The 23,053-nt window shown below is 39.5% G+C and overlaps 1 protein-coding gene across 1 annotated transcript in view; it reads left to right on the top strand.

The window, feature by feature from the left end:
- The window catches only part of LOC125454922 (collagen alpha-1(XXV) chain), a 196,856-nt gene extending 184,160 nt beyond the window's left edge, over positions 1-12,696 (top strand). Inside the window, exon 34 of the mRNA XM_059646613.1 lies at positions 3,887-12,696. Within this exon, the coding sequence (XP_059502596.1) occupies positions 3,887-3,889 (3 nt within the window). The 3' untranslated portion in view covers positions 3,890-12,696. The remainder of the gene's footprint in view (positions 1-3,886) is intronic.
- Positions 12,697-23,053: the final 10,357 nt, after the last annotated feature.

Here is a 23,053-nt window from a genome sequence, read left to right as displayed (position 1 = left end):
CCTTGACGAATCTATGCTGACTATCTCCAATCAAATGATTACTTGCTAGATGATTATAAATCCTATCTCTTATAATCCTTTCCAAAACTTTTCCTGCAACAGACGTAAGGCTCTCAGGCCTATAATTACCTGGGTCATCTCTACTGCCCTTCTTGAACAAGGGCACAACATTTGCAATCCTCCAGTCCTCTGGTACTAAACCTGTAGACAATGACGACTCAAAGATCTGAGGGTTACCCCTCAGCCTCCTACATTCCAGTGAAAAAAGCTCCCAGCCTATTTTTGTAACTCAGACCCTCCATTCGTGGCAACATCCTGGTGACTCTTTTCTGAACCCTCTCCAGTTTAATAATATCCTTTCCATAGCAGGGCAACCAGAATTGCACACAGTATTCCAAAAGAGGCCTCACCAATATCCTGTACAATCTCAACATGAGCCAAAAGAGATTCTTTCAGTATATTAAAGGAAAAAGAATAACTCGAGAGAGGATAGGACCTCTCAAAGACCAAAGTGGACTTGTATATATGGAACCACAGGAGATGGGTGAGGTCCTCAATGAATATTTCCCTTCTGTGTTTACCATGGAGAAAGACATGAAGACTTGGGAACTTGGGGAAGTTAGTGGCAATACCTTGGGGACAGTCCATATCACAGTACAGGAGGTGTTGGACATATTAGAATGTATGGAGGTGAATAAATCTCCTGGGCCTGATCAGATATATGCAAGAACCCTGCAAGAGGCCGAGAAGAAATTGCAGGGGCCCTGGCTGATATATTTATAACATCATTAGCCACAGGTGAGGTCCTGGAAGACTGGAGGGTAGCGAATGTTGTGCTCTTATTCAAGAAGGACTGCAGAGAAAATCCTGTGAATTATAGACCGGTGAGCTTAATATATCTGGCAGATAAGTTACTTGAGAAGATTCTGAGAGATAAGATATACATGAATTTAGAAAGAAAGGGTTTGATTAGGAGTAGTCAGCCTGGCTTCATGAGTGGGAGATTATGCCTCACAAATTTGTTAGAGTTGTTTAATGAAGTGACCAGGAAGGTTGATGAAGGCAGGGCAGTAAATATAGTCTATATGGATTTCAGTGAGGTCTTTGATAAGGTTAAGGTTAGATCACATGGAATCCAGGGAGAGCTGGCAAATTGAATACACAATTGGCTTGATGGTAGGAAGCAGAGGGTAATACTGGAAGGATGCTTGTCTGACTGGAGGCCTCTGACTAGTAGTGTGTCTCAGGGGTCGGTGCTGGGCCCACTGCTGTTTGTTATCTATATTGATGATTTGGATGAGAATGTACAAGGCATGATTAGTAGGTTTGTGGATGACACTAAAATAGGCAGTATTGTGGACAGTGAAAAGATTATCAGAAATTGCAGCAGGATCTTGATCAGTTGGGGAAGTGGGCTGAGAAATAGTAAATGGAGTTTAATATAGATAAGTGTGAAGTGTTGCATTTTTGAAAAATCAAATCAAGGTAGGAGTTTCATGGTGAATGGTCGGGCCTTAAGGAGTATAGTCAAAGGGAGGAACCTTGGAATTCAGCTGCACAGTTCTTTGAAAGTGGAGCTTAAGTAGACAGGGCAGTGAGGAGTGCTTTTGGCACACTGGCCTTCATCAGTCAGTGCATTGAGTGTAGAAGTTGGGAAGTTATGTTGCAGTTGTACAGAATGTTGGTGAGACAGCATTAGAGTATTGTGTTCAGTTTTGGTCACCTTGCTTTAAGAATGATGTTATTAAACTGGAAAGGGCTCAGAAGAAATTTACAAGGATGTTGCCAGGACTCAAGGGACTGAGTTATAGGGAGAGGTTGGATAAGTCAGCACCTTTTTTAACTTTAGAGAGTAGGAGACTGAGGGGGGATCTTATAGAAGCATATAAGATCATGAGGGGCATGGATAGGGTCAAGGCACTTAGTCTTTTTCCCAGGGCTGGGGAATCGACGTTTAGAGAGCATCAGTTTAAGGTAAGGCAGTAAGGAATACATGGGAATTTGAGGGGCAGCTTTTTTCAACAGAGGGTGGTACGCAAATGGAATGAGCTGCCAGCAGTCGTGGTTAAGGCAGGTACATTAACAACATTTAAAAGGCATTTGGACAACTACATGAATAGAAGACGTTTAGAAGGATAAGGGTCAAGTGCAGAGAAATGGGGTTAGCGTGGGTGGACATTTTGGTTGGCATGGACCAGTTTGGACTGAAGGGCCTGTCTCTGTGCTGTAGGACTCTATCTATGACTCTATGATGTCCCAACTCCTGTACTCAAAGATCTGAGCAATGAAGGCAAGCATGCTAAATACCTTCTTAACCACCCTATGATGCAAATTTCAAAGAATTATGTACCTGAACCTCTAGGTCTCTCTGTTCTACAACACTATCCAGGGTCCTGTCAAGATTTGGACTGGTGAAAAGGATGACCCATGTGCACTGACCTCCTGTTCTAGAAATGGCCCAGAAAAAAAAAGCAATTGCTTACTTCTGTGGAGTTTACAGAGTTTGTGGGGTGGGGTGTGCTATGACACGTTCAACACAGTAATGCGGTTGAGCAGACACAGTTTGCAGGAGTTTCCTGGCCTAAGTTTTAAAGTAGTTATTCATGCTTCAGCCTGAGCAATGAGCAGCACCTTCTGGTCTTTTCCGAAGGAAACTGGGGCAATCTGAGTGACTTACAAATTTGTTTGAAATGGAAAATTGTGCTAATGTGACTCCTCTCTTCAATAAAGGAAACAGGGATATCACAAATTATAGGCCACTTAGTTATGTTTCAACCACTGAATGCTTTCCCATTTTTATGCATGATGGTTCAGTGTCATTGGTTGCTTCCTCAATTGGACATTACATTCCCCTACCAGTCTGTGCACATTTCTGCCAGTGTCCAGTTAAATTAACTCAGAAAGCACGGAGACTAACAACAAACAGTTATTATGCTCCAGTTACTGAAATGTTATGTCCTCCCGTATGACCTAATCAATCTTCTATTTCTTATGGCACAAGCTGTTTTCTTTCTAGGTGAGAGAATGAAATTGCATGCTAGCCCAAGATGAAGCACAAATTTACTACCAATAGTTGATTGATTTTGTAAAAATCATCAATAAACAATGTACAGTTTTTGTAGTGAAGACACATATGTGGAAAACTATTTCACTTCTGTCACTGTGCAGAAGATATGAACTGCATGAGCAACAAAAAGCAAACATGAATTTACGTAGCACCTTTAGAATAGCGAAGCATCACAAAGCATGTTGCAGAAGTGTAATAAAAACAACCAAAGAAGAAAGCATTTTATAAGCTGTGATTAAACTTTTGTAGAGATTTGAGGGATACTTAAAGAGGGCAGAGTTGGAAAGTTTTAAGGGGAGGATGCCAGATCTTTAGGCCTCAGCAGCTGAAGGTGGGGGGTTGCCTGTGATGGAGGTGAAAAGAATGGTAGACACAGAGGAGAGGTCAGAATTGGAGAAATACAGAATAGCTAGGGAGCTGCAGGGCTGGAGAAGGAAGGAAAGATGGGGATAGGTAAGGCCATTGAGGGATTTGAACTAGAGAATGAGAATTTTAAAGTGGAGGCTACAGGGTTATTTATTATTTAATCTATCTCTAAATGCTAGATATTCCACTTACAAGCAGCTTCATTGCTGTGGGATATGATCACCTAAAGTGACAGCCATGTTTGTATAACATCTAAAGGTGTAACCTGTTACATCAGTATTTGGGAAGCAAGTAATATTACTGTGACTGACTTACAAATATTTACTTGGAACCCTTTTAATTTACTGTCCTCCAAGTATATGTTGGTCAATAGGATTTGATCGTGTGTTATTACTAATCTTCTAAAATGTGTTATACCTAATGCTTGTGTGTCTTTGTGTTTCTTTTTTGCAGTGATATGTCTAACACGAAAGCATGAAGTTTGTATATAATGCTCCATATTTTGTATTTATATAGTTGTAACTGTTTAAAAAAATCAAGAACATGTTCACACATAGCTGCTTCTACTTCTTTATAGTAAGAAGTTACATACTTATTATACATTGACTGATAGAACAGTTCTGTCAGAGACTCATAGCGTTAAAATTGAACAATGTAAAAATGTTGTTTGCATGAGCTCCCTGTGAGCTCTGTCTCAGTTTGTGTATTTTGCATGGACATGAGTCATTGATGCATATCTGGATCAAGTTCTGTCATGTAATTGTGACCAAATAGACTAAAATAGATCAATATGTGGAATGTCCCTAGAAGCTGTCATTGCCAATAACTGACTTTGCTTACAAACTCCTTCTAAAGTTCCATTCGCCGATTTGTTGCTGTTTTGTCAGTTCAAAAGAGAAATGCATGAAGTCTTTGACCAGTGCTGGATGTGTGACCACTTTATCATTTCAAACACTAACATTGTGTGCAGCGAGACCCTCTGAACTTTCTTTCTCTTTCCTCATCTCAAGGGAGGAAACCCCTGGCTCATTGCTAGAAAGAAATAAAAAAAAATGCACAGGAAAAGGGGTTTTGAATTTGCAAAAAAAAAGGCAGTCATTCAACATCCTGTCTTGTGGATCAAATGACCACAGCAACCTAAGTATATTTTTGTTTTCTGCGTGTCAACTCCAGCGAATGGTAAAGTGATGGAATTAACAGTTTGGTGCTCTAAGGATCAGCTTTGGCGAAGACGTAGCCAGCGAGCACTGACTGTTTTCATTATATGGCTACAATGTGGAACATTTTTCATTCAGAGGATTTGGAAGAACCAGGTGGTTTATGAGGATTGCACACAGGAACGAGAAACTCTTCTCCATGGTGTGAAGAGATGTTAACCCTGAATGAAGTGGAAAGGAAATGGCCTTTGACAGAGACTGGGCATTAGCACCCAAACAACATTCACCCAAAATGGGACTTGTAAACCAGCTCTAGTGGAGATTTTGGAGTTGAGTTTGAATGGGAGGATTCATATCCTACAGTTAAGGCATCTTGTAAAAGACTATGTTGCTGTTACAAACAGTAGAGAGATACTGAAGGTGTTTTGCATGACAATTAGAAGATTCTATTAAGAAAGAGCAAGGGTGCTTGGACTTATATGGAAAGATATCTGAAGCATATGCCCAGAAGCTTTCATTTGTTGCATCAACGCACAAAAACCTTTTGTGCCTGAATTACTCGCTGTGGATTCACGACTTTCGACATTCATTTTCCATATTGTAAATATATATGCCCAGTGTTATATATAAAAACATATAAATGGTTTCCATTTGAGGCATTTTATGGTAATCTACTAATTATTGTAGTGTGTTCTATATTTTATTGTCTTTTCCATTCAGTTGCTGTGATGTAACTTGTTGTTTGCTGCAGTTTCTCTAACTGAGACCCCCCCATGCACTGACTGTGCAAATGCAGGCAGGTTTATAGCACCTTGCTGCTTTATTTTCTTCAAGGGCAACCACATCGACTGAGAAAGGCTTGACATCCGTCGGCTCACTTTGTTTGGAATATCCTTTCAATGGTTCTGACGTAAACAGCATCTCACACGATTGCCAGTGGTCTGGATTTTGATTAAAAAATCTGGGTTTTTTGAGAGTCTGTAAATTCTAATGTGGTAGTCAGAAAAAAAAGTTCTTTTTATTTCTTTGCATCTACATCTTGTCAGAATGCAGATACCAAACTAAATTTTAGTTGTGTTGTATTTACATAGCTACTAAACTAATTGATTATAACCTGTTTAAACATAGCGCACTGGAATGTAGTCAATGTGCATTACCATTTGTACGGAAACTTCATGGAGCAAAATTTGGACTGTACAATGCAGAAGAATTAGTTACTTTTGGCAAAGAAAGCATCAACTACGTGTTATTATTCTCCCCCATTGCTTAACTTCAGGCTTGGCATACACTATGATATATCACAATTGTTAATATCAACTATCTAAAAAAACAAATTTTATTTTAGAAACATTTTTTAGTGATCAATCATACCTGCACAAGTTTGAATTGAATGAGCTCTTTTCCTGAACTCATATTAGTTACTCCATTTTTAATTGCTCCCCCATAATTCAACAGAGCTTTTCAAAGTATTAATCTGGAATTATATCATCTACAGGTTAAACTACTTTTTCAATATGTTTTGTTTATAAATTGAATTGAAGTGTTAATAATTAATGAATTATAATGTGAAAAGTGAGTATGTAGGTTAAATCAATAATATAATATTGCAGCTATAATTTCCTAAGTACAACAACAAAAGATTACTATAGCTGTGGTTCCAACCTAAAATCCCAGAGTTGTGATTTATGTTTAGATGGCACAATTGCAGACATAATTTGACTCAAATATCACCTTCAGACTCTGCAGTTTGCTGCATTTCAGTCACACTATAACTGGTGATTTACTCTATTACTCCTATTTGAGAGGTGCATCTTTCAGACTCAAATGTTGCACAGCACTAGCACTGTATAATACCGTACATCCGTAGAGACTGACTTACACAAGACGTTCCACTCATCTAACTCAGAGTTGTGTGGATCACTCTCTATTGAATATAATCAGCATTTGTTCCTCACCGATCCTTGCTAAAAAGGTACATTTTGTTTTAACCCTAATTCCTTCATTTTTGAGAAAAGACTTGAGTAATGTATTAATTGAGTCATTTTAATGTTTATTCCAACAAAAGGATCGAGACCTTGCAGCCTACTTCAGTGTACTTTGCTTTAATGTGAAATAGGCAAAATTGAGGCAACTGTACATTTTTTAATGCTAAGACCAAGACCTTATATACTTGCCAAAATCACAATGCTGCTTTAGTTGAGCATGGTTTATTATTTGATATGCGCTGAGCATAAATTGTGTATCTTTTATGTATGAAATGTTAGTAACATTTTATTTTCTAACTTTAACCATTCCGCATGTTCCTAAAACAGTTTTGTTCTAAGATGCACAGTAATTACAATGGTTCATCAAACCAGCATTTTTTAAGTGTCAAATGAAGGGAATATTTTATGCAAGCTTCCTTGTTTTAAATATATATATATTTATACATACTTAGTTGTTGTCGTGTTTAAAGGCACAAATGCACAATTAAACTGCAGTTCATTAACATTTGTACATTTTTCAGGTTTTTCTGGTTACAATTCAAGCTATCTAGCTCAGAAAATAATGGTTTGAGGTACTTCTAGTGCAAATACTATTTTGTTTTGGATTTGTTAAAGTTTTAATTCTACTGCATGGAGTCATTTTGTTGCCTGTGTGCTCAGTGAAGAATGGCGTGAATTTTACTGGAAGTGTTACATTTCAGTTCTTGGCACAGTTTCCTTTCACTAGTGCTGTCCAAATTGTTTAATTGTGATCTTGTGGAATATTACCCAACCACCAGTTCTAAAAATATTTGGATTTGAAAACAACAGACTTAAGGATCCAATGAGAATCTAGATTCTAGATCCAAGCACAATAATGCATGTAATTCTCTTTTGATATGCCAGCAGGCATTACATTATTTACCCCAGCAAAACAGAATCATAAAAATTTAAACTTTTTGAAGAAGAGAAATGGCCACACATTGCCGAACAGAATTTGGAGGAATCTGTCTTCTATTCTACGATGGTATTTTTTGCTTCTCTTATTTCTAACAAGTATTTTCCAGTTTGGTAATCACATATGATTTGAGAGATCCTCCAATGCCCGATTTCACAGAGCCATAGCATAGTACAGCATAGAGGGAGGCCATTTGGCCCATCAACTGTAGTAGAACCATGCTTTCCCTTTTTCTCAGTCTACTTTTACTCTGAAGATGTTGCTTTGTACTCTGACAAGTGTCATTATTAATGTCATTGTTTATGCCATTTGATTTACTGTATTTTTTAGCTTAAAGTATCAGCTTTGTTGAACAAAAGGCAGCTCACTTTTGTCAGTTTAAAATATTATCTTCCTGTTGAACAGTTAAGTTATTGTTACTATTCTAATGGTTAAGTGTACACTCAAAGCAAAGGTGTAGTACAAAAAGCCTTTGAGTTGGCAGTAATACAACAGATCCAAATTCAGAATATTGCCCTAAAGGCCTGCACGGGATAAAGAGAAATCATATCCAAAATGCTCTCCATTCCTTTCCACTGTTTGGCAACTCACTCATTTTGTTTAACCTGTCCTAACAATTGTCATCGAATTGTTTAGAAAAAACATACACTGTGAATATTGATTGACAACTGTTAATTGTGACAAGCTTTCGAATGTAAACAATTGCACCACATCTTTCTAAAGAAACCTACTGACTGCGGAATTCCATCCTCCTTAATATAACGAAAGCAAGTTCACTGGACACAAGAATGCTCCAATACCCAGCTTCTTAGGCTTCTGATTTCAAACAGACTTCTTCAGTATTATAAACTTTGTTGACAAAAGTTACAATTTGTAGTTACATGAGTTTCACTCCATCATTAAATAATGGTTTCATTAGGATTGTTTAATCTGAAAATGTGCAGAGTATAGAAGATAAACATGGAGATAGGGTTCAGCCATTTTGTACCTTGGGCCTCTCCTCTATTCAAAGAGATCTTGTAATATCTGATCTAAATTCATTTCCCTGCATTTGTCCCATATCCACAATATCTTTTGATAATAAAACATTATCATTAGTTTAAAGTTAATTGTTGTGTACGGTACCATCGATTGCCCACTATAGTGAGAATTTCTGACCTCTGGCACTATTTGTGTGAACAAATGTGGCAATGACTGAGACAGGCCGAAGGTGATGCTGGTGGTTTGGGAAATCTTGGCATCTTTAGAATCATTGCCAAATGTCCCTAATTTCAAAAGAGGCAGTAAAAGGCTGCAATTCTGAAGCCCAGCATTTATTCAGATTTGCTCGCACTTCTTGGTCCACTGCCCAACTAAACAGGCAGCCTGGACAGTCCAAGGGAGGCAACATCTTTGTGGCAGTCCCCTCACCGAGCTGTATTGTTCGTGTGCCTTTTGATAACCACAGAGGAGAATTTCTAAATTTACCACGGTTGTATTAATAACTTAGCAAACTTTGGGAAAGATTTGTTCAGAAACAGCTCTCTGGTCCACATTCGATTTATATTTGGGATGGATCACATTAGACTGAGAATCTTTTGTGCTTATGCATTAACACTTCCAATTTGTACAGCAGAAATGGATTATTAATACTGGCATGTACTCTAAAAAAAGGAGCAGATTTACAATTACAACATTTAAAAGGCATCTGGATGGGTATATGAATAGGAAGAGTTTAATAGAACATAGAACAATACAGCGCAGAACAGACCCTTCGGCCCTTGATGTTGGGCTGACTGTGAACTAATCTAAGCCCCTCCCCCAGAGAGAAGGGCAAAATGCTGGCAAATGGGACGAGATCAGATTTAGATATCTGGTCAGCAAGGACGAATTGGACTGATGGGTTGGTTTCCGCGTTGTATGACTCTGTGATTCTATTTGTATTATGCAAAGTGATCAAGGAATCAATTAGAAAGACAGTCTGACATATCTCCGAAGGGGGTAGGAGTTGAACTGGCTCAGAGATAAGGACACCATCACTGTGCCACAAAACCACTTCCTAAACAGTCAGTGCTAAACAATATATTCAAATGTGAATATTCAAAGAAGCAAAAGCACGACTGTTTTTGAGAAAAAAGTCCAATCCAACCAAGAAATCTTTATCTCTTAACTGTTTGACCACAACATCCAGCAGTATTATGAATCTCCCAGAAGTTTTCCTTTCCACTACACTGTGAGGTAGGCTGTTTGAGTGAAGCAATGCTTTTTAATGGCTAGCTTAACTTCACCTTCAACCTTATTTTTGGCTAGAGACCTACTTTGTTGCATGCTTTGAATTATGGATTCACACCATCCATATCATTTAATCTTTCATACGTCAATAGCACCCTTTTTATTCTTTTTCTTTCTAAAACATTAAGTGCAAATGCCTCACCCTTTCAATTTTGAAGCTTTTTTCCCAGTGAATGGTGCTGTGACCAGAGATACATAGGTGCTAGAAGAATGGACTTACCACTGAACAGTAAACTGGCAACATCTCAGGCTTTGCATTATCCTATCCCATTCTGTTTCCCTTCATTTTAAAAGTGAACAGACTGTTACTTCTAGAACCAGGATTTTCTCCCCCAATGCAGCTGTGCAGAATTGATGAAACTCCCAATTTGCTGCACATGCTTCAGGGTAAAAAGTACCTCAGATTGATGCAGACACAGATCAGAGGTCATGGGGCTACAAGAGTCCAAGTCGGTACCTAGGCCTGCCTCAATTTTCAGTAACTTGACCACAGTTGTTTTCTTGATAATTATCCCTCACACCTCCGCACTCATTTCCTGTGCCTATGCATGCCACCTTGTGACAGCTTATTTCTATTTCATTCCAACTCATAGTCCCTTACAGCCCATGTGTAAAATTATCGCCAACTCATGCCTCCTCATCGCCCCACCCACTTTTTGTACTTATGGCCCTTATTCTAACTTAAAATTAACCTGTACCCCATTCCAATGGCCTTTGACCTTTACATGTTCTATGCCAATTCAAACAGTATACACCAAGGAAACACCTCGGGAGTAATGTTTGGATTAAATCAAATAAAACTTTAATGATCTATTATAAAATTCATTGTACAAGAAAAATTTTCAGGAGCAAAAACTGTACATAAATCTCCTTATTTTCTTATAAAAGCAAACATTTGTATACATAACCATTATCAGAAATACTAATCCTTTAATAACCTCTGATGTGTCGATCAATGCAGTTCTTCCCCACACCCCACTCCAGCCTACCACTGTCATCATAACACTCAAGCATTCCCTTCCCATGCCAAATAAATTGGGATCTGTTGCAATTTTGGGCAGAAATTCTGGATCTGGATCTCATTACTATTTTTAATTTTCCCCAAAGTCTGGCCCTAGGTGCTTTCTAAATCTCCATTCAGTTCCATTGATTATATACTTATGTTACAGATATTATGAACAATCTGCTTCTTGGCTTCTCCAAAAATTGAAAAATGTCTAAAGAAGCTAGTAAAATTAATGTCACCATCCTAGCTTACTACATACTGGAGACAAGTGTGATAGCAGTGTCTCATTGCTTGTACTATGCTTTTGCAGGAAATCAATCATTTTGCACCAATGAAGAAAATACGATGCCATCAAATGCTTTGTTTCAGTTTAATGTCGTTTGATGGAGCATTTAATTTGTTTATTGTTAAATATAATTTGGCTTGACTTTTATTGGTCTTCATTTTCTCTACATCTAAAATGTTTTCCACAGTTAATATATTTCAAAAGGTGTGTCTTTTGAATGTTACCGGAAATACTGTCAGTTTGTAATTTCAAAGAAAGTTGCTGTGTTCTTTCCTGCTTTGGGTGAAATAGAATAGAGTTGTTGTTTATTTGAATGTGGCAAAAACAGAGCCAAAAAGTACAAGCTTGACTTTTTGGTCCTTTCAAAAGCTGAAATAAACTTAAAGCTTTGCCCTCTCTCTCTCTAACGGTTGATTCTGATGACACAAGGATTTGTGTTATCTTGATCTTTGTCCATTTTTATATTATTTGTTTGAACCTTTTATATTTCTTTTCTCAATTTAATTCAGTTGTGTTTTTGTATATTTCCAACATGGTGTTTTGGTGTTAAGAAGTTGAGCTTCAGGTCTATTTTTACAGGATGCTATTTTTGGCACATTTTAATGTGTAATACTAAACTGTGTGTGACTGTTTAATGATACATATTCCAGCCAATTTTGCATTTCTTTACTGGCCATTCTGTGGACTTTATTTTATATAATTTACTGCAACACACTGAAACAGGTATGGTCTTTAGTGTTAACCCATTGGCTGCTGCTGATGAGTAATTCAGTTTTTGCTGCATCAGTTACAGATGCAGAAATTACAAGTGATTAACCTTTTTGAGAAAAGTCTGGTCAGCTTGGGCACAGTTCATTGGAAATGGCACCAGTTTATTCTGCCATCAAGGAGTAGTTTATGATTGTGTTGAATGACAGGAACAGGCTGCTTTAGCTCACTATAAAACACTGTGACCACCTGGTCACTATCATTTGCATGTCAAAAGTGCACAGCTATCTGTTAAAGCACCATATTTGTTAATGCTGCTTGAATGTTTTTTATTAAGAATAAAACATCAATAATTTTGGTGGCACTAGTACACATATATGGGTGTTTCATTCACATGCCAAGTTCCTGATCTTATCAACACCTAAACGATGACAAAGAACCAACCAGGCACACAGTTACACCTCAGGATAAAGTGCCCTTGTAACTTCTAATGAGCAGAAAGTAAGGCCTCTTGCCACATTGGCTCTGGGGAGTGCAAAGCAGAAAGAAACCAGAGAAGAGAACAAAATAGCTCATGCAATAAAAAGGATTTTTACCAGTCTACCTGTATGCCAAATTACCTTGCTACAACTCATTTTGTACTATTCCTTTCTGTTCCGAGAATCGAATTGAAAAGGCAAGTTTTTAAGTGCCATATACATGATGCGTGTGTTAAATTTACATCAATTTTATTGCAACTGTAATATAAGAGGAAATGTGGAAGTAACTTAACACTTTCATAGGAAATTAAAGCACTCAAGATTTGTTCATTTCACATTTTATCAGTTTGTTCATGTGAGAAGTGTTTATCATCATTAGTTAAGAATGTGATTTTAACAGCAGTCAATACAGTTTCTTTTTCATTTGTGAACCATACCAGTATTTTGTTTTTTAATGGTATTGCCAGAATAAAAAAAAGTCTTGGTGAACCAAATTATTTGTTTTACTTAATTATTTATTTTATCTTCCAGACATTAGCACCATTTCACTAGACACGAACAGCAGCAGTTTAATACTGCACTGGTCTAAGAAATAGAATATTAAGTTAATGATGATGCGGAGCATTTTATAACATTGTGTTCATGGAACTTAAAACCCCTAGCATATTGGCATCACCCATGACTACAACAGATACCTTCATCTTTGTTCCATCAGACTGAATTTTCCGAAGGCACACCAGTCCCCCAAGCAACCCCTGTTACAATAGTCAGTCCCAAACTGATTGACTTTTTAAAATCCCACACCAATAAAATATTATCAGTTGCCTAAGAAAGAGAGTATTGGACTTCTGGCCCTTAGTGAAAGGAAGTTGGGGAAGGTGCTAAAGTAAAGTAAAATCTTGAGGCTGGAGTGTGCCTGTGATGAATGCAGGGCACTCTCCAAATAATGCACCCCTTCACCCCATTCCTGCCTTTTCGACAAAATTTAAAAAGTGACTTTCCATTCTTGATTGCCTGGATGGCCCATCAGCTTTAAGGCATGAGCAACATCATCTACAGGTCAACTGTCTTCTTCAGAAGCTCGATTGCCTGTTACTAAGTTGTTACATACGGGAGACAGGCTGCTTATTGTAAGGTGCAGACTAGGTCAGGGGGTTGTGGGATGCCAGTGGGATTAGCCATCCATCATTTTGATGTGCTCCCATCAAATACACATTGAATGGGGGGAATTGTAAAATCGAAGCAATATTTTAACCACTGCAATACCATCTGGAATTAGAAATATGCAAGTTTCAGATTTTTAACATTTTTCTCAATGTGAATTAAAAAGATCCAACGTATTCTTTTGGGAAGATTTTAGAAATAGATCTTATTTTATCTTGCACTTCAGGAATTTCCTGTTTGGTGAACACTGTTGAAAATTGAGTAAGGAGGCCTGCAACCACAACATTCACCTCCCATTCACCTCATCAGATCTTGCCAATCATTGAAACTGAAGAGCTAAATTACTCGGATAAAGCTTTGGATTGACATGAAGGACGCCAAATGTATATATTCATGTTTAAAACAGAGCCCAACGGGTGTGTGGGTCAATTCTGTGAAAGTACCTTATTTTATAAAACAGGCAAAACTGGAATCAATGGGTATCAGGGAAAACTTTCTGTTAGCTGAAGTCATATTTGACACATAGGAAGGTAGTTGTGATTTTTGGATGTCAGTCATCTCAACTCCTGGACATCTCTGCAGGAGTTCCTCAGAGTAGTGTCCTAGGCCCAACCATCTTCAGCTGCTTCATCAATGACCTTCCCTCCATCATGAGGTCAGAGTGGGGATGTTTGCCAATAATTGCACAATGTTCAGCACCTTTAATGACTTCTCAGACACTGAAGTAGCCCATGTTCAAATGCAATGGGATCTGGACAATATCCAGGCTTGGGCTGACAAGTAACATTTGCACTACATAAATGCCAGGCAATAACTACCTCCAATAAGAGATAATCTAACCACCACCCCTTGGCATTTAGTGGTGTTACTATCATTGAATCCCTTACTATCAACATTGTAGGAACTGCCATTGAACATCTGCCTGGAAGTCAGTGTTGAGTGGTGTTCCACAGGGCTCTGTCCTTGGGCCTCTACTGTTTGTAATTTTTATTAATGACTTGGATGAGGGGAATTGAAGGATGGGTCAGCAAGTTTGCAGATGACACGAAGGTTGGAGGTGTCGTTGACAGTATTGAGGGCTGTTGTAGGCTGCGGCGGGACATTGACAGGATGCAGAGATGGGCTGAGAGGTGGCAGATGGAGTTCAAACTGGATAAATGCGAGGTGATGCATTTTGGAAGGTCGAATTTGAAAGCTGAGTATAGGATTAAGGATAGAATTCTTGGCAGTGTGGAGGAACAGAGGGATCTTGGAGTGCAGATACATAGATCCCTTAAAATGGCCACCAGAGTGGACAGGGTTGTTAAGAAAGCATATGGTGTTTTGGCTTTCATTAGCAGGGGGATTGAGTTTAAGAGTCGTGAGATCTTGTTGCAGCTCTATAAAGCTTTGGTTAGACCGCACTTGGAATACTGTGTCCAGTTCTGGTCACCCTATTATAGGAAAGATGTGGATGCTTTGGAGAGGGTTCAGAGGAGGTTTACCAGGATGCTGCCTGGACTGCAGGGCTTATCTTATGAAGAGAGGTTGACTGAGCTCGGACTTTTTTCATTGGAGAAAAGAAGGAGGAGAGGGGACCTAATTGAGGTATACAAGATAATGAGAGGCATAGATAGAGTTGATAGCCAGAGACTATTTCCCAGGGAAGAAATGGCTAACACGAGGGGTCATAGTTTTAAGCTGGTTGGAGGAAAGTATAGAGGGGATGTCAGAGGCGGGGTCTTTACACAGAGAGTTGTGAGAGCATGGAATGTATTGCCAGCAGCAGTTGTGGAAGCAAGGTCATTGGGGACATTTAAGAGACTGCTGGACATGCATATGATCACAGAAATTTGAGGGTGCATACATGAGGATCAATGGTCGGCACAACATCATGAGCTGAAGGGCCTGTTCTGTGCTGTACTGTTCTATGTTCTATGTTCTATTAACTCAACTGGACGCGCCATATAAATGCAGTGGCTACAAGAGCAGGCCAGAAGCTAGGAATACTGCGACAAGGAGCTCACCTCCCGAATCCTCAGAGACTGTCCACCATCTACAAGGTGCCAGTCAGGAGTGTGATGGCATACTCACCACTCACCTGGATGGGTGCAGCTCCAACAACATTCAAGAGGCTTGACACCAAAACAGCCCACATTATTGATACCATTTCCATAAGTTTACACTACCAATGCTCAGTTGCAGCAGTGCTCCAGTACAAGTAGCACAAAACCAAATAGATTCCTCCTTTGCTATAGACGTCTGTGATTCTAGTTGAAAAAAGTGCCATCTTCATCTCACTGTCACTAGCTTTTAAAATTTACACAGCTTTTCTCATGTCTAGAACTGCATCTCAGAATTTCCCATGAATTATTATTAAACTTTCTTTTTTTACTTGTTCACAATGTTTAGAAATCAACATTCTAGTTAGCAGAAGAGTGGTCTTATAATGGTAGTGGCCTAACCCAATTGAATCACCAGCACATCACACTTTCACTGAAGAAACAATCAGCTCAAATATGTAATTTACTGAAAATTCCATGATGATTCCCAAAGAAATATTCAAGTTAAAAACTGAAAAAAAAATCGTGATTAAATACTAACAGAGAACAGAATACATACAGTAAGTTGCATGATTGACAGCTCAACTTACTGGTCATATCCTTCAATCCAATAATTGATATTTCATTTGGTGTGATAGTATCCAGTTGAATACTTTCTTACATTGTTCCAGTCAGAAACAATATGTGACATTGACCTTACTTAATGAACTAAATGTAGTATTTCCAATCGTGGATGTTCAAGAAATAAGGGAAACAAGTCGGGACGTTTTGGACTGCATACACATTACCAGAGAGGATTTGTTTGCCGCCTTAAAGTGCATTAAGGTGGCTAAATCCCCTGGGCCTGATCAAGTCCATCCTCATGTTGTGGCAGGCTCGGGCAGAAATTGTAGAGGCCCTTGCAGAGATTTTTGCTTCATCTTTAGCCACCGGTGAAGTTCCGGAAGACTGGAAGGTAGCTAATGTTGTTTAAGAAAGGTAGCAAAGACAAGCCAGGGAACTACAGGCCAGTGAGCCTGACACCAGTGGTAGGCATGTTACTGGACAGGATACTGAGGGACAGGATCAACCAACATTTGGATGGCCAAGGTCTGGCTGGGGATAGTCAGCATGGGCGGGGAGTCATGTCTGACAAATTTTTTAGAGATTTTTGAAGAGGGAACCAAGAGGATAGATAATGGTAAGGCGGTAGATGTTGTCTATATGGACTTTAGTAAGGCCTTTGACAAGGTCCCACATGACAGGATAGACATGAAGATTAGGTTGCATGAGATCCAGGGGGACCTAGCTAATTGAATTCAAAATTGGCTTGATGGTAGGGAGCAGAGGGTGACGGTTGAAGGTTATTTCTTGGACTGGAGGCCTATGACTAGTGCTGTCCCTCAGGAGTCGGAGCTGGGACCTTTGTTATTTGTTATTTACATAAATGATCTGGATGTGAATGTACAAGACATGATTAATAAGTTTGCAGATGATACAAAATTCAGAGGCATTCATATTGAGGAAGGTTACCAAAGATGACAGAGGGATCTTGGTCAGATGAGGAAGTGGGCTGCGGATTGTCAAATGCAATTCAATACAGATAAGTGTGAGGTGGTGCACTTTGGAAGGTCAAGCCAAGGTAGGACTTATAAAGTAAATGTTAAGGTCCTGGGGAGTGTTGTGGAGCAGAGGGGCCGAGGAGTACAAGTATATAGTTCATTGAAAGTGGCATCACAGGTGGACAGGCTGGTGGAGAAGGCATTTGGCATGCTGGCCTTCATCAATCAAGGCATTGAGTATATTGTTGGGGTGTTATATTACTATTGTATAAGCTGTTGGTGAGGCTGCACTTGGAGTATTATGTACAGTTTTGTTTACCCTGTTATAGGAAAGACATAGTTAAACTGGAAAGTGTACAAAGAAGATTTACAAGGATGTTACCAGGACCAATAGGTTTGAGTTATAGGGAGAGGTTGGCCAGGATAGGACTTTCTTCCTTGGAAAGTAGGAGAATGAGGGGTGACCTTTTTGAAGTGTATAAAGTCATGAGGGGCAGAGATAAGATAAATGCATATAGTCTTTTTCCCAGGGATGGGGGAATTGGAAACTAGAGGGCCTAGGTTTAAGTTGAAAGGGAAAGGATTTAAGAAGGACCTGAGGGGCAACCTCTTCACACAGAGAGTGTTGCGTACATGGAATGGACTGCTGGAGAAAGTGGTTGAGGCAAGTACAATAGCAACATTTGAAAAACATTTGGACAGGTACGTGGACGAGAAGGGTCTAGAGGGATATGGACCAAATGCATGCAATTGGAAATAGCTGTGTGGTCAACATGGACTCATTTGGGTTGGAGGGACTGTTCCCATGCTGTATTACTCAATAACTCGAATTGCACATGATTATCAGTCTCATGTTTGTCATCTTTGTTATCAACAAAATTTAATAAAGTAATGAAATTGCTTGATTTATGTCAAAGTTAGCTCAACGGGATCAGCAAAGAGTTGAACTTGCTAAACCTCAAGGGACTGGTCACCTCAGGACTGGAACAGTCCACATATAACATTCTAAGACAAATAGAAACAAGGTTCTGAAGAAACTGAGCAGGTCTGGCAGCACCTGTGAAAAGAAAACAACGTTAACTTTTCAAGTCCAGTGACCCCTCTTCATAAAAAAAATTAAGAATTTGAAGCAAGGCTTTAATAACTTGTTTTGTGGAAGCACAGTTGACAGAGGAGCTAATGCTTGAATATTGATTGATTGATATATTATTGTCACATGTACCAAGATCCAGTGAAAAGTGTTGTTTTGCATGCTGTACAAGCAGATCGTACCATACAGACTGCATCAGGATAGAACAACAGAGTGGAGAGTACAGTATTACAGCTGCAGAGAAGGTGCAGAAAGAAAGATCAGAATTAACATTTGAGAGGTCCGTTCAAAGGTCCGATTAACAGTGGGGAAGAAGCTGTTCTTGAATCTGTTTGTACATATATTAAAGCTTTTATACTTTCTGCCCAATGGAAAAAGGTGGAAGACAATATAACTGGGTGGGAGGAGTCTTGGATTATGCATTTCCAGTGAAAGCCAGAAGTTTCTGTTTGGAGCCAATATCCAGAATATTTTTTCAAGAGATATTTTAACCTTCAGTGCTGCTGGTTATACCAAAGTGCAGAGCAACAGTGCAGCTGGCTATCATGAAAGAGGCGCTCAATCTTTAGCTTCCTTCTAATGAGGTGGTAACACCATGGTCATGTCACTGGGCTCTGTAGGCTCAGATGGCACCATAAAAGCTAATGAAATTTTAAATTCACTTAAGAAATCTGGAATATAAAGGTAGTCTTAGTCATGGTAACTATGAAACTACCATTGGCAGCTTGAAAAAGCTATCTGGTTGACTAGTGTCCTTTAGGGAAGGCAATTTGCTATCCTTACCTTGTTCTCATCCACATGTGACCCAACACCCATGGTGATGCAGTTGACTCCTACCTTCTCAAATGGCCCTCAGAAAGCCCCTCAGCTCACGAGCTATTAGGGATGATAACAAATGTTGACCTTTGCAATAACCACAACCCATGAAGGAATAAAGCATCTTCAGGCATTCCCCATCTGAAAATTTGAGGTTCTTCGAAAGGCAAGCAGCCCCTGTTTGTTATCCGAAGTAAATGCAGACTACTTGTTCATTGTTTCTTCTATTTTCCTGTTGTTCATTAAAGTTAACATTATCAGGTATTTGAAGGCTTTGCAACAGCTCATGCCCCATATTGATCAATGACAAGATGTTATACAACACTGCAGAAAGCATTCCTTCAGGCACTGTTCTAACATGGTGCGGAACTAAGAATGGGTCACCTGTGTAACTCCAATTATTGTAGCTGCAGTACTGTGATGGTCAATCAGAGAGGAGATGATGTAAAGTGGCAATATATTTACAAATATGAGATTCTATTTCCAATGATCTATTACCCATACCATCTATGTGTCCTCAGAAACCTTTCTTTTTCCTTTCCCTCTCACTCTATCCACTGTGAAGAGCTATTCCCGGCAGGCAGCATTGAACGTGGTACACAGCTGGGCTTTAAAGATGGCACAGAAGAGCAGCAGAAAGTGCCGATGTGGCGAGTACATTCACCGTTGGTGAACACACAACATGAGCATTGCACCATAGCGGTGTAGGGCACACAATGTGGTGATGGGTGGAGAATTGCGTGAGAACTCGCCAGTGCTCATGGAGAGAAATCCTCTGTGAAACTCTCTGAAACTGACACTTCACCAATTGTTTGGCAAAACCTTGCCCACTGTTTCCTTATATGGGGTGAATCCAAAACTCAGGGACACTTAAAATTAGAGGACAGAAATGAGGAGACTGTTTCTGTTTCAGAGGGTTGTGCAACTTTGGAGCTCTCAGCCTCAGAAGCTGGTAGATACACAGTCAGAGGCAAGTGCAGTGACAACAAGAGCAGTGGAGATCAAGCCAGAGTGTGGGAAGCGTGTCAAAATGAAGGAGATTGAGCCCTTGTGAGAAGCATGGTCCCAGCATAACTAAACACTTACGAGAGACTCCAATGGTTGAACGTTTAGTTTTATTTCTTTATTTTTTTGACTTAATACTAAGAAGGACTGAATTCTTTAACTTTTAACTTCATTTATTTCTTTTACTCTATACTAAGAGTGACCATAATATTTAACTTTTAACTTAGTGCCTTATTTCTTTCTGTCTTGTTTTCAAGTTTTGTGCTTCGGTACTTGAACCTAAGATGGTGGCATGTGAGGTAACACTGAAAACTTTTCACTGTAGTCCTGTGGTTTTGTGTTTGAGTAGCTGTGACAATAAAGTCTAAACTTAAAATCATTGAATAATTTTAAAGTAGATATCGACACTTCCTAAGCAAAAGAATCATCAAGAATAAAGGGAATTTGGAATTCCAAACACAAACAGATCAGCTCTAACTTCATTGAATGTTGGAGTAAGCTTGAGAGAGGGAATGGCCTACTTTGCTCCCAAATCGTACCATTGTATGAAAGGAAGACATAGGTTAATTTTTTTTACAGGAGAGCTCCCAACCATTGCATCAATGCAAGAGCATATCAATTTGCATAGAATATATGCTTTTACAGCTATTGTATTAGTTTTGAAATGCTGTCAATGTTTGACAAATGTGGGATTCTTGTTTCCATTAACTGTTATACTCCAACCATCCAACATAGAGTGCTGATGCACTAAATGCCATATTTAAAATTAATGTTTGTTTATTATTGCCAAATTTATTCACAAGGATCTGCATTCATTGAAAATTTGCAAGAGTTTTGAACATGTATTGTCACAAATATTCAGCACAATGACCTGAAAATCTACAGGCCATTCTCCTTCCCCCTTCCCCAAATCATTGTGTTTGGATTCACCCAGCCACTAGGAACTGCTATCTTTGCTCTGGACAGAGGCTGGAGGAGGTTTCCTGGTGTAAATTTTATTGACACTACCTTTGGTTATGGTGGGTGTAGTTGGGCCCCAGCCATAGCAAAAGGGTACGGGTCAAACAGTGAGCCAACAGGCAGTTGTCATTAACCACTAGCCCTTTCGACAAGCAATACAGACCCTGCCCCCACCCCCACTCCAATTTCCTTCAGGTACCCCCTCCAATAAATCCTGTATCTACGGAGAGTGGCATCTTGCTAAGCAGGTCCCCCTCCTCAAACTCCCCACACCCCCTCTGCTCCCAGCCTTGAAAACTTCCAAACCCCTACCCTCTCCACCCAATGTACTATCATCAGTCATTTTTGCAAAACTTAGTATGGATTTGTTGATACGTTGGTTATAATTCCCGTAATACAGTATGTAGAGGGAATACTTCCTTTCCAGGTATTACATATCTTGCCTGCCAGTTTTTGATGGACAAAAAGGAGAAATCATCCTGTAAGTTCACCCTTACAGACTTTTACAATGTGTATCCTCATTTTTAATTTTCCTTTTTTTTGAGACAAGTAGAACCTAACTTTTCTCTCAGCTTGTTGCAGTTGATTTCCTTCCCTAACTGGCTACTCAGAGGTATCGCCAACTGTTGAGTCTCTCAGGTCATTTTTTGGCCAAGTTGATTTTTAGGAGAAAGGTGAGTGTTACAAGTCATAGAACAGGGCAGTGATCGGCCAGATTGGTTTTCTGGCACTTTTGAGCATTGAGTATTTGAAAAGCCGAAACTGATAGTGACAGGAAGGTCTTGCATAAAACGCTGCCATATTTCAGTGAGATGACATCTAGCAACATATTCCACGCAGTTCAAACCTCACATTCCTTGCACTGGAGGGAATATACCAACAAACCTACAATCACGCATGTTGTACACAAACACTTGGTCTTTGCGTACTGAGGATCAATGCTCAGCCTAATACAGCCACACACAAAGGTGACGAATCAAGATGAGGGTAACGTTGGGTATGTTCTTCCCCCAACCCCCCCAACTTATCCAGAATTTTGTACATGGAGTCCCTGCACATCCAGTGTGATACAGAGCTGTCCAACCACTACAACTCAAATGCTACCTTGATGTCAAGGGCTATGGCCTCCACCTCACCTCTGGAGTCCAGTATTTCTGTCCATGTTTGGACCAAGACTGTGATGGGATCATGAGCTGAGCTCCCAAACTGCGTGTTAATGGACAGTTTATTGCTGGGCAAGTGTTGCTTTATGGCACTGTTGATTACTCTTTCCATCACATTGCTGTTTACTGAGAGTAGACTGATAGAGCAGTAACTGGTTGGTTTAGATTTGTATCTGAGATAATAGGAACTGCAGCTGCTGGAGAATCCGAGATAACAAGGTGTAGAGCTGGATGAACATAGCAGGCCAAGCAGCATTTTAGGAGCAGCAAGGCTCACCTTTCGGGCCTAGACCCTTCATCAGGTCTAGGCCCGAAACATCAGCTTTCCATCTCCTAAGATGCTGCTTGGCCTGCTGGGTTCATCCAGCTCTACACCTCGTTCAGATTGTGTTCTGCTTTTTGTGCACAGGATGTAGCCAAGTAATTTTTCACAATCCATGCTCTATTCAGGTAAAAGTTTTCATGCAGAAGTCATTATCTTCCTTTTCAGCAACATTTCTGAGACTCCATTGCAATGCCCTACTGCATTTATGTGTGCATTCAATGTTTAAGAAAAGCTTAGTTGGAAAAAAGAAGCACCTTTTAGAAATTGTTACGTTTTTCAGAAATGATCCTTACCACAAAAGTGCTGGTTCGTTTCTTTGGACAATTAAGCCTGAAACAATAAGCTGTAAATATTTTTGAAAAGTACGTTTAAGTTGTTTTTAATTTTATTTCAATGTATTTTTAAAATGTATTCGCGCAGTTGCTGTCCTAGAAAGAGACTAGGAGCTACGGAGTGTAAAGGGAATGGAGAAAGGAAGGTACAGGTTTCAGAAGGCGATGAGGCAAAAAGTCGCGCACATCCTGAGATCTTCCACGCGTCAGAGGGAGAAAGAAGGCTCGCATTTATTTCAGAGACAGTAGGAGCTACCGATGCTGATTCTGCTGTGATCATCCAGCTCTACACCTTGCATTTATATAATGGTTTTCACAATTAATGGGCCTCTCAAAGCATTTTCCAAACAATA

The sequence above is a fragment of the Stegostoma tigrinum genome, chromosome 1 (genome assembly GCF_030684315.1).
Source record: "Stegostoma tigrinum isolate sSteTig4 chromosome 1, sSteTig4.hap1, whole genome shotgun sequence".
Lineage (NCBI taxonomy): Eukaryota > Metazoa > Chordata > Chondrichthyes > Orectolobiformes > Stegostomatidae > Stegostoma > Stegostoma tigrinum.
This window is presented reverse-complemented; position numbering and strand designations above follow the sequence as displayed.